The sequence below is a fragment of the Helianthus annuus genome, chromosome 4 (genome assembly GCF_002127325.2).
Source record: "Helianthus annuus cultivar XRQ/B chromosome 4, HanXRQr2.0-SUNRISE, whole genome shotgun sequence".
Taxonomy (NCBI): Eukaryota; Viridiplantae; Streptophyta; class Magnoliopsida; order Asterales; family Asteraceae; genus Helianthus; species Helianthus annuus.
Window position 1 is genome coordinate 22,894,264 of NC_035436.2, and position 13,108 is coordinate 22,907,371.

A 13,108-nucleotide genomic window follows, 5' to 3' on the forward strand; every position below is an offset into this window, starting at 1 on the left:
TTCAAAAGAGAAAAATAACGGAAACATTTTATTGCTCGTCATCTTGATGATACCTATCGTATCATTCACTGCATCCTTAATAATGCGCCGATTCCCTTGAAACATGACTGTATATCCTTTTTGTATGAGTTGTCCCACACTCAACAAATTATGTTTCAAGCCTTGTACATAAAAAACACTCTTTTTAGATTTTTTACACATGTGTAAATACAACAGATTACGCATGTGTAAATGGCAAACTTACACATGTGTAAATTTTCTTTATTTACGAATTCACGTAAATTTAAACGTGTAATTTAAATTTCTAACATTGTATTCGAATAATAAAGATAAGTGTAGAAAAAAATTTTGAATTTGAATTACTTTTGACCAAGTTCTCATGATTTTTTCATTTGTTCTCACGGTTCCCATAATATTTAGAGTTCTCATTTAAACCCTTCCCTACATATATATATATATATATATATATATATATATATATATATATGTATATATATATATATATATATATATATATATGTATATATATATATATATCCAAAATCAGTACCAAAACAAAAGTAAATCAGAGAATACTAAATCGAATACATTGATCAATCATCAACTAACAATCATTGAACTGCTAACAAAATAAGAACAATCGAAAAAAATTAGAAAATTAACGAAATTAGGCGAATGTAACAACAAAGAAGAATAATTGAAGCACGTATTTGGTTCCCGCTACTTTTCTCCTTTGAAGGTCGCCCGGTATTATGTCGACTCGATTATCGCTATTTTTAGTGTTCTGGGACTCTCAATGCCATGTATATCCTCGTCCTCGACCACGACAATGACCTCTGCTGGGACTGCGGCCTCTACCTCTACCTCGTCCGCTTTGATAATTAGCCACATTCGCTTTAGGGAATGGGGTGGAATGGGGTTGCACTGGCGGGTTATCATTGATGGTTTTGTAGTAGGAACTTGTTGTTTTGCTCCGTGACCAGAACACATGACATCAATTCAGAATATTTAGTAAATTTACGTTCCCGGTATTGCTGCGACAGGAGCATGTTTGAGGCATGGAACGTTGAGAAAGTTTTTTTAAGCATGTCTTCATCAGTTATTTTTTCACCACATATTTTTTACTCAGAGGTAATGTGAAACAAGGCAGAATTATATTCACTGACAGTCTTAAAATCCTGTAGTCGTAAATGAAGCCATTCATAGCGGGCTTTGGGGAGTAAGACTAACTTCTGGTGGTCAAAACATTCTTTGATGTTTGTCCATAATTCAAGGGGGTCCTCAACAGTTAGATATTCCCGCTTTAGATCTTCGTGAAGACAGTTAGATATTCCCGCTTTAGATCTTCCTGAAGATGATGGCAGAGGAATAACATACCTTTCGCTTGATCTTGAGGTGAAGTTTGATTACCGTCAATAATTGACTCCCCCAAATTATTCGCTGTCAAATGAATTTAAGCATCAAGAGTCCAAGGAGGTAGTTGTTACCCGAGATGTCAAGTGCGGTGAATTGAAGCTTTGATAAGTTAGACATTTTATCTACAAAAGAAAGAGACATGCATTTAATAACAAGCATGTGTATATAATGGATAGTCTAGGAGAACTTCGGGTTCTTTATAATTAAAACTTCGGGTTCTATACAAGAAGACAATTTTCATATGCAGTGATGAGTTTGTGTATAAGAAAATGAGAGAAATATGAGAAGTGTATTCTTATTCATCCAACTCTATCATTATATACATGGACATATGTAGTGGAAGATGTAACAGAAAATACAACTGGAGAAAAACCAGGACATATTATCTGTATTCATAACATTCGTATTAATCTTGACAGCAGGAAGTTGAAAGTTGGTGTTAGTTTTTTAGGGATATTGTATATGGAAGCCACACATGTATTAAAACTACTTTATAGGTGTTACATGTCGAAACAAGTAGAGGGTCTTATGTGTAATTGTTGTACTCTTAGAGGGTTTATTATTAGAAAAAAAGTAACGAACTGGAATCAGATCGTTATAAGCTGTTGTAATCAGTTGTAAAGATCTTATCTCGATAAGGAATTAACTCGTGTTCCTCTTATGATTCTTCTCAATTTCTTATTGCAACGTTGCTGTTCGATTCTCTGGACGCCCTTGAATTTAAACCCTAATTCATCAAATTCCGCATTCAAATCGATCAATTAGCTTTTGTACAATTCGCTGAAATTGATCACTCTTCCGATCAATTTCAACTTGACTTCATTTCAATTCACCGAAATTGATCACTCTTTCGATCAATTTCACTTCCAAGTCATCGATTTTGTTCTTGGTTTTCGTTTCAATTCAAGGTTACGGCAATCTACAATTGCGTGTTTTTTCTATAATCAAATTGGGAAAATTAGGGTTACGATCGTTGTTTATGCCGATGAGACACCAAGAAGTGGAAAAATTGGAAAAGTTAACTCAAGATAGCGCAAGAGTAATTGATGGGCAACAAGCAATTCTAGACCAGAGCTATCAGATTATTGCAGATCGGTATGATAACATTAGTTACTCAAATGGCAGAGACTAACAGCAAATTGGGTAATGATAGGGTACAGGACACTAAGATCAACGGCTGGTTTGCACGGTCGGATTGATTTCCCAAAATTTAATGGTGAGGAAGTTTAAGGATGGATTATTCGTTACAACAATTTCTTTGCAGTAGACGACCCCTGAAAACGCTAAGGTTCATTATGTTGTTATCAATTTCGAACTGATGTTTTAGGGCATTTGAATAGAACATGATACAAGTTGATTGATGTAAAACTTATCTCGAAACGGTGCTCCAAACGGCTTAAATTTTATCAATTGGAAGTTTAAACACCCGAATTAAAGCACCGTTTCCGTCATTTGGAACACCGTTTCCAGGTAAGTTTTACATCAATCAACTCGTATCCTCGAAATTCCGAAAAAAAACTTAACTCCGTTAAATTTGTTTATAATGGAGATGCAGTGAGAAAAAAATACTTAAAGGGTGGGAATGCTAGTGGTAATATTCAAAGGTGATAGTGCCAACGGCCAACCACCTCTAGGTGAGATTATTAAAGTCCAATTTCCTCTTCTTTTAATTGGTGCTCGTTTGTTTTTGTTTACGCTTATTCGCTTATATTCATGCGTGTTCGTTCGTTTATGCTTGTGAATCGTCTGTTATGTGTATTCTTTATGTTATATAGTCTATCAAGAAAATAAATCTCATAATCGAAACATAAAGTAACAAAAAAATCTCATTAGACATATGTTTTCTCTCTCGGATGGTTACATATAAAATGAAGAGTGAACATAATTAAAATTGTAATCTAGAGTTCAACATTTTTAGTTTCGGGAGATTTAAGAGGGAAATTACAATGCCCATACATGTTGCAAACCCCTTGGATCTCCGTACCGCGTAGCATACGAATGTATCCCTTCTCTCCCCATCCTTCGCCCCACGAGTTCTTAACAATCCAGTACTTGGTTCCGTCAGGATCCTGATCGTATCCAACTATCAACATCGCGTGCATCAGCTCCATTCCACATGGTCCACTATAAATTCCCTAAACACCATGAACTATTACACAACATATCGATAACAAATGAACAATGCGTGATTGAAATGTTACCTCTTTGTAGAACATGAAACCGTCACCGCCAGGATCCATTTGAAAAGTTACAGGCTGATGTGCCACTGCTTTCAATAGCGCTTCTTCATCGTGTTCTGGCAAATACTCGGTTCCATCAACAGTTACCGAGTGATGACCATACTGGTTTGAAAACAAAGATTGTTAGAATCAAATACAAATAACTTTTAACGTGCGAATGATACAAAAAACTAAAGTATGTTCAACTAGAAGAATTATTATTACGGTACAGTTTTAAAGTAGCGTTAATATTACTCTAGTTGATCTGTTGTAGAGTAATAAGTATCACACTTCAACAAAATTAACTATAGCATTTATTATTATGCATTTACGCTACTTCAAAAAGGTAGTGTAATAATACTTATAGTGGTTCGAACATAATTGCTAAAATTATTTGTACAATTCGTATGTTAAAAGCTGTTTGTACTTGATATAACAAGCATTGTAATCTAGTTATCTATACTATATTCATTAGTTTTGTTTGTACCTTAGATGTATCGCATGTTTCCCTTTTACCTACATAAGGGTAGAACTCATCTGTAGCTATACCTCCATGCTCTTTGACGAAAGTAAATACGCCACAGACCTGCCCTCCGTCGCAATGGAAGGTTCTGTCGCTCGAATCACAATCAAGAAGTTGTTGTTCTGATAATGATAAGAGTTGACCTGTTCTGATGGCGTTTATTCCTTCAATTGCACCCACCGCAGCAAATGCGAAACAACTTCCTGTAAACTCGACACCAAAATTGTTTGTAACTATGTGTGCTAAGTATGGATACAAAAATATAACATCATTGTTTTGAATATAGATAATTGTTTGTGTTATATATGGTTAAAAAAGATATATATAACATTACCAATTTGAGTATAGATAATTGTTTATGGTTACAAAAATATAACATTATTGAATATATAGATAATTGTTTGTGTTAAATATGGTTACAAAAATATTTGTTTTTGAACTGCAATTTTTTTAATCTTTGTTGTCTGTGGGACTTGAATCCAAGACTTTCCCTTTCTAAACACATGTGTTTAAAGGCTTTGTCTTTGTCAATGGACCATCACCCCATTGGTTGATTAGAAGAATATAACGTTAGTGTTTTGAATATATAGATAATTGTTTGTGTTAAATATGGTTACAGGATCATATCACTACAAGGGTAATCTAAAGTTACTATTTTACGTATTAATTTCAATATAAATATGTAATTAACCAACCTTACTTATAGAGACAAAGGGTGGTGTTAAATTTACCCTCTTCTCTCACAAACTTGGGAGAGGGCCCACCCCAAAAGACTAACATGTATGTAAATGAGACAAAACGTGTTACCGCACTGTCCTTGATTTTTCATAGGGGTGACAGCGTTATGTTCCCTCCAATCCATCCTCGGTGGAATAGCGTTTATATCGATATCATTATAACTGGAACTCAAGTTGGTCTTACGAATCCCGTGAAGAGCAATGAAGTGGCCACCCTTCGAGTCAGCATGGGTTTTCCTAAACTCATGGTGAGTCATGGTAGCAAACTCGTTTATTTGCAACTTGTATCCCAGGTTCATCTTGTTTTTCTTGTGAATATTTCGTACATTGTGCTTGAATACATTGAACCGTTGGGGGCTTCTCTCGGTCACTTTGTGGTGTTCTCGCCACCTGTCGTACAACCCTTGGAATCCCTCCTCCGATTCGAGTTCTTGCTCATGGTAATTGAAGCTTTCCACAACTCCTAGTATCAAGACCAAAGAAAGTGAAAAAAATATAAAATTGTTCATCTTCATTTGGAGGAAAATGGTGTAAGAAATGAGATTGTTATGATCCAAGTAGTACGCATTTATAAGTGCTTATTCTTGCTTGTTTTTAGGATTTATATGTGGAGGTTTTTTTATGGTGTCAAGGGAATGTATGGATGGATGGTTAAGCTGATTTGAATGTAAAAACTAACTAAATTTAAATAAAGGATACCTAAATACCTTTTGAAAAAGCAAATATTAAAAACTAATGCATTTGTATATAAAAATAAACAGTAAAAGTTGTGTATGCCACCAACTTTGCATAATGTATGTATACATAATTTGTTTACATACGCATTAATAAAAAAAGGTAGTAAAGTTACACCTATATAGGTTTAATACATTATGATTTTATAATTCCAATTATGTTAGTTATATAAAAGTTGTAACATTATCTTAACAACCTGAAAACAAAGTTAAATGATTAATTATATATTATTATTATTCATTGTCGTCTTAACTATATGTATATTATTCTTCATCTTCATCTTCATCTTAACTAAATGCAAATGCAAATTCTCTTGACTTTTTTATTCAGCTTTATTTTCGAGGGTTTGGTTTGTATTCATGTAACAACTCAACTTTTTAGGTAATTTTTAGGAATATTTTGTTCTAATTTTTTTAAGAGAGTATATGATGCCCTTATAAGGATTCAATAAGTTTACAAACATTCGTTTAGGTTGGGTGGTGTGGGATAAAACCCTTAGGGTCTTTGTCACGCCACATCCGCACCACATAAATGAGGGGCATTATCATTAACTTGTATGGTTTAATATAACACTTTTGTACCTTTGTTCGTCAAACCAAGAGTCTCTAGATACGATAATAGTGTTAACCGATATGAGTACATTCGGTTCTGTTACCATGAACCTAATTAAGGTTTTGCTCTATTGAACATAACGCAATAATATGCATCCAATACCTTTGTCGCCTAGTTTCCTTTTCTTAGATTCACGATGTCGAAGTATTGTTCGACAAACCCATACCCGAAGATAATGTAATGCTGGGGGTCGTTCCATAATTCATAAGAAATTTTGTCACGTATGTAGTTTTTGTATAGAATTTTTTTAGGTATATACGTTTTCGACCCCCGGTTTTATATTTTTTTAGGTATATATGTTTTCGACCACACGGTCAAAAATCTCAAGCTTCGCCACTACATATTAAGAATGTGTTTAGTCTCATATATTTGGTCCAAAAAGGGATGTGAGTCAGTCTATTTAAAACAAAAACATTTAGGGACTACAATATAAGAAATCAAAACACAAGAAAATTTAAATTGTGAAAAATAGAAATATATTTTGTTGTTTCTCATAAGAAATCAAAACACAAGAAATATGAGAATAATTGTTATTTTTATATTACAGAAACTGTTAAACCGAATTAAGATAAATTACTATTATACTTATTTTTCCACATTAAATTGGATAACTTGTGACACAAAAGTTATAATCAACCAATAGAGTGGTCAATTTTGATAAATTGGGTTGCCCTTGGAAAGTCCAACATCCCATTTTCTAAGATAATTGTTTTGTAGGCTTGCATAAGGTACAATGGTCTCATGTCTCCCATACCCTCTTTACATCACATCATATATTTTGGCTCAAGTATTCTAATTTCTAAGATAATGGTCTTCTCATGTGTCATTCAGTGAAACTATCTCACATTATTTGTTAGTCTTTTATATTGTAATTTATTTTATAATAAGTTCTTTTAATATATGATACATAACGAAAATAAGAATATCATATTCGAGCTTCAAGTGGATCGGTGTCATCCAACCATGGCAGCATTGTTATAAAGTCAAAAACTAATTACGTTACAAAACTATAAATAATCAACATGTTTATGCATAAGGTAGATGTATTGTTAGCCTTGGGATTTTTTCAAAACAAAAATTCATTTCTAACCTTAAAATTTCAATCTTTGACAATTTAAGTCTAGATATTCATTATTTGACAATTTACGTCTAAATATTCAATCTTTAGTAATTTCATCTACTTTTCCCATTTGACAGGTCCATCGCAGCGCGTCTATTTTTTTTTGATAGGTCTGTCACAACACGCAGGTCAGGGATCCCGATTTAGTTATTATTTTCTATATATGTTTTACACATGCTCGCGGTCATGTAAAAAACATTTGCATTTCATCTAATCTATATACTTAATAAAGTAAACCATTGGGGGACACATGTCACCCCATGGTTTCACCACAGATGAATTTCCGCCTAAATGAAAGCAACTAAATGTATCATCGGCATTCTAATGGATAGTCCACAAATCTTATTACCAACTTTCCAAATATACCTTATTTTTCAACATATGCTTCAAAAGAAAACCCTAATTCCCTATCGAACACGGCGATTAACATCCCTCCAACACTTTCGATCAACAAACATCGGATTTGGAGACATTAAATCGACGGTAATGTCTAGTATGTGCTTCCATTATTCTTCTTTGTTGTTACATTCGCCTAATTTCGTTAACGTTCTGATTTTTTTCGATTGTTCTTATTTTGTTAGCAGTTCAATGATTGTTAGTTGATGGTTGATTAATGTATTCGATTTAGTATTCTCTGATTTACTTTTGTTTTGGTACTGATTTTGGATATATATGTATATATATATAGGGAAGGGTTTAAATGAGAACGCTAAATATTGTGAGAACCGTGAGAACAAATACTAAACCCTAAAGCTAAACCCTAATTCTAAACCCTAAAGCTAAACCCTAACTCTAAACCCTAAAGCTAAACCCTAATGCTCAACCCTAATGCTAAAACCTAAAGTTAAAGCTAAATCCTTAATTCTAAACCCTATGCAAACCCTAAAGCTAAAGTTAAACCCAAAAGTTAAAACTAAACCTTAATGCTAAACCCAAAAGCTAAACCCTAAATACTATTGCTAAACCCTAAAGCTAAACCCTAAACCCTAATGCTAAACCCTAAATACTAATGCTAAACCCTAAAAGATTAACAATATACACATGTGTATAAATCTCAAAAAATAAAAATTAAAAACAAAATTTAAAAAAAATTAAAAATTAAAACCTTAAAGAAAAACCTCTGATTTTCCAAAAAAAACATTGCATTTTTTTACATTTTTCATGCATTTTTTTGCTTAGGGAAAATGTGTGGTCTACAATGCTTTTCAAGTTTCTCAATTAGCCTAGTACTTCTCACATGATCCTTATCCTACATATATATATATATATATATATATATATATATATATATATATATATATATGTGTGTGTGTGTGTGTATGTATATATATATATATATATATATATCACGGTTTCATCCGATTTTTGTTAATGGTTGAATCTTGTTTAGGTTTTATAATCCACGCTCAGAGTATGATATTGAAGCAACCGGAGATCTTCTTGATGACGTAGCTGCTTCTGAAATGCATTATGAGGAATTTTGATTAAATCTTTATTTCCCGTCTTGTAGCTTGCATTATGTTATGTTTTTGTATACTTTTATTTTCTCCAAATGAGTTAGTCTGTTTTGTATTATTTGTTCTCAAAGATGTTAACAGGAAGACGTTGAGAAAACATGTATTTTAGGTATTGAAACATGGTTTAATGATATTATTGTTGAGACGTTAAGATCTATTATACACATGCTTCATGTGGCTGATGGATCGAATAATAGCTTTAGTCATTAAAAATATCTGTTACAATCAGAATTTTGACCTTAGTATGTTTTGATATATTATATCTTAAAGTAAACCTTAGTGAGGCCATTCGATCTTCTAGCTCTACTTAAAGTATTTAGAACTGGGGTTGCATTTTGCAGGATGATGTGCAACTCGAAATGTTGGAATTGAGCTCGAACCCACTACAAGAACGGGGCACCTTTAGCGGCGATAGCTGTTGCCGGTATTGACTACTTTTGTCTCCACTATTGACCATTTGTCGCCCGTATTGACCATTGTCGCCGGTATTGACCATTTGTCGCCCGTATTGACAACTGTCGCCGCTAAAAGTCTGTTTTTTTTTAATACAGCAGCTATATATACAGCTGCCCAGCCAGTTTTATGGCCGAAAAAACAGAACCTGCCTACTTTCAAACAACGCAAACAACACCATGAACATAATCAACATATACTAAAGGTAATATAGTTAAAAACTACGTTTAAGTCGTACATTATAATCCTACAACATTTAATTAAATCAGACATTAAAAACAACAACTCACTCCTCGTCAGATTCCCTATCGAATAAGTCATCAGAATCATAGTCCTATGACTTTCCTTTTCCTTTTCCTTGTGAAGCAAGATAGTTGTTAAGTTGGTTCAAAAAGGACAGGGTTTGAAACAAGCTGTTAACAAAATCATACAATAATAGATATCAAAACGTATATTAGCATATATTTAACAAGGAAACATGCGTTCGTTTGTCATTTTATAAATTGCGTAGTTTACCTCGGAAAAGGGTTCTTGCGTCCGAGCTTGCGAAGACGACATGTTAGATGACGAGTTCGAGGACGTGTTGGAAGAAGGTTTAGGCCCCATCCCGCCGTACCATCCTCGCCGCTCACCCAGTGCTTCCTGATACGGGGCAATTGGTGGACCCTCACCGCTCCATTCACTTGTGGCCTGTTGTATGTTCCGCTGTATTTTCCGAAGATGATTAAATATATGTGTGTGTGTATATATATATATATATATATATATATATATTTGTTGTAGAAAATAATACTTAAAGGAAATACTTACGTAATTTTGTTCAGCAACCGGATCAACCTAATTCCCTTGATTGTCCGTGTGGGTTTTAGCATACGTAGGTACCCAATCCATCTCCTGTTTAACGTTAAACTTAGATTAGACATTAAATAAATAAAAGCTTACACACACGCACGCATACATAAAACATTACATTTTTATAGGCGGTGCTACCGTACGACGACGATGTCCCCCCACGGTATGGGAATTGTTGTTTCTCGCGTACTAGTGTGTTGGCCTTGCTTCTTTTAATATATTTTTCGTCCCGAAAACCTTCGATGGTTCTCAACCAGTTATCATAGGGCATATCCGCAGGATGGTATGCCCTTGCGCTCGCAATATCATTGTAACCTCCCTTGCTCTTAAATATTTTTTTAGCGTCGAACTTGCGGTCAGAGTACCGCTTCATAAGCACAGCCCTAATACCACCCGTCAAGTTTTTGGCCTCTAAATCACGTTCCACTACATCAAAATTGAAATTTTCCTACAAATTAAATAAAAAAGTTAAAATATCATATATAAATTAGATTTGTATGTGCTTAAATGTTTGATAAAATTTTATGCATATAACTTATTTACTCGTAAGTGGTTCATGAGGGCATCCTCATAATGGTAATGTTATTCAACGTTATGTCATCCAATTTTATCGAACGGGATGGTCTGCCACATATACAGGCCGGCCTCCCGTGAAAACATATCTCTTGATTTACCAACCGGAGTATACGTGACCTGTCTGTCAAACGTAAGCGATACAGCCCCCCCCCCCCCCCGCCTTTTACCAGACGCCTTAGTTTCTCGTTTTTGGCTTTCCCCCTAACCTTCTTTACGAGACGCACAGTTTTTAAGCTTGTTATGTTCTTAATGATTGTTTTAAATTTTGGGCGGAACGTTATGTTTTAAATCATCATTTCAATTTCGATTAGGTGTTTTCTTAGCTCGTTATGTTTGAAATGATGAATTCAATATCAGGCACGATTTTTTAAATATGTAATGTTCTTCATGGTGGTTTAAATTTTGATGGGTATTTTCTTAGCTCCTTTTGTTTTAAATGTTCTTCATGGTGGTTTAAATTTCGACCAAGTACTCATGATTTTTTCATTTGTTCTCACGGTTCTCACAATATTTAGGGTTCTCATTTACACCCTTCCCCATATATATATATATATATATATATATATATATATATATATATATATATATATATATATCCAAAATCAGTACCAAAACAAAAGTAAATCAGAGAATACTAAATCGAATACATTGATCAATCATCAACTAACAATCATTGAATTGCGAATAAAATAAGAACAATCGAAAAAAATCAGAACATTAACGAAATTAGGCGAATGTAACAACAAAGAAGAATAATAGAAGCACGTATTATGTCGAGTCGATTCCCTAAAGCGAATGTGGCCAATTATCAAAGCGGACGAGGTAGAGGTAGAGGCCGCGGCCCAGCAGAGGTCGTGGTCGTGGTCGAGGACGAGGATATACATGGCATCGAGAGTCCCAGAACACTAAAAATAGCGATGTTGAATCGAGTCGACATAATACCGGGCGACCTTCAAAAGAGAAAAGTAACGGAAACATTTTATTGCTCGTCATCTTGATGTTACCTATCGTATCATTCACTGCATCCTTAATAAAGCGCCGATTCCCTTGAAACATGACAGTATATCCTTTTTGTATGAGTTGTCCCACACTCAACATATTATGTTTCAAGCCTTGTACATAAAAAAACACTCTTTTTAGATTTTTTACACTTGTGTAAATACAACAGATTTACGCATGTGTAAATGGCAAACTTACACATGTGTAAATTTTCTTTATTTACAAAAATTCACGTAAATTTAAACGTGTAATTTAAATTTATAACATTGTATTCGAATAATAATGATAAGTGTAGAAAAAAATTTTGAATTTGAATTACTTTTGACCAAGTTCTCATGATTTTTTCATTTGTTCTCAGGGTTCCCATAATATTTAGAGTTCTCATTTAAACCCTTCCCTACATATATATATATATATATATATATATATATATATATATATATATATATATATATATATATATATATATATATATATATATATATATATATATATATATATATATATATATATATATATATATATATATATATATATATATATATATATATCCAAAATCAGTACCAAAACAATAGTAAATCAGAGAATACTAAATCGAATACATTGATCAATCATCAACTAACAATCATTGAACTGCTAACAAAATAAGAACAATCGAAAAAAATTAGAAAATTAATGAAATTAGGCGAATGTAACAACAAAGAAGAATAATTGAAGCACGTATTTGGTTCCCGCTACTTTTCTCTTTTGAAGGTCGCCCGGTATTATGTCGACTCGATTCACCATCGCTATTTTTAGTGTTCTGGGACTCTGGATGCCATGTATATCCTCGTCCTCGACCACGACAATGACCTCTGCTGGGACTGCGGCCTCTACCTCTACCTCATCCGCTTTGATAGTTAGCCACATTCGCTTCAGGGAATGGGGTTGCACCGGCGGGTTACCATTGATGGTTTTGTAGTAGGAACTTGTTGTTTTGCTCGGCGACCAGAACACATGACATCAATTCAGAATATTTTGTAAATTTACGTTCCCGGTATTGCTGCGACAGGAGCATGTTTGAGGCATGGAACGTTGAGAAAGTTTTTTTAAGCATGTCTTCATCAGTTATTTTTTCACCACATATTTTTTACTCAGAGGTAATGTGAAACAAGGCAGAATTATATTCACTGACAGTCTGAAAATCCTGTAGTCGTAAATGAAGCCATTCATAGCGGGCTTTGGGGAGTAAGACTAACTTCTTGTGGTCAAAATATTCTTTGATGTTTGTCCATAATTCAAGGGGGTCCTCAACAGTTAGATATTCCCGCTTTATATCTTCGTGAAGACAGTTAGATATTCCCGCTTTA

The 13,108-nt window shown here is 33.8% G+C and overlaps 1 protein-coding gene across 2 annotated transcripts; it reads right to left on the bottom strand.

Moving 5' to 3' along the window:
* Window positions 1-3,247: 3,247 nt before the first annotated feature.
* Window positions 3,248-5,410, bottom strand: LOC110935971 (cysteine protease Amb a 11.0101). Of its 2 annotated transcripts, none has more exons than XM_022178328.2 (4): window positions 4,966-5,410; window positions 4,123-4,361; window positions 3,618-3,758; window positions 3,248-3,551 (listed from the first exon to the last, which is right to left on the bottom strand). In XM_022178328.2, the coding sequence occupies exons 1-4, from the start codon at window positions 5,408-5,410 to the stop codon at window positions 3,315-3,317; spliced, it is 1,062 nt and encodes a 353-aa protein (XP_022034020.1). In that variant the 3' UTR covers window positions 3,248-3,314. The 2 variants fall into 2 exon arrangements, with proteins under 2 accessions (XP_022034020.1, XP_035845446.1); XM_035989553.1 differs by having other exon boundaries at window positions 3,253-3,540.
* Window positions 5,411-13,108: the final 7,698 nt, after the last annotated feature.

Bases quoted from the DNA above. Each gene is read 5' to 3' on its own strand.
- LOC110935971 (XM_022178328.2), bottom strand. From the start codon at position 5,410: ATGAAGATGAACAATTTTATATTTTTTTCACTTTCTTTGGTCTTGATA. The intron at 3,759-4,122 runs GTACAAACAAAA...TTTTCAAACCAG, and splicing joins AAACATGCGATACATCTAAG to TATGGTCATCACTCGGTAAC. The intron at 3,552-3,617 runs GTAACATTTCAA...CATGGTGTTTAG, and splicing joins GTTTCATGTTCTACAAAGAG to GGAATTTATAGTGGACCATG.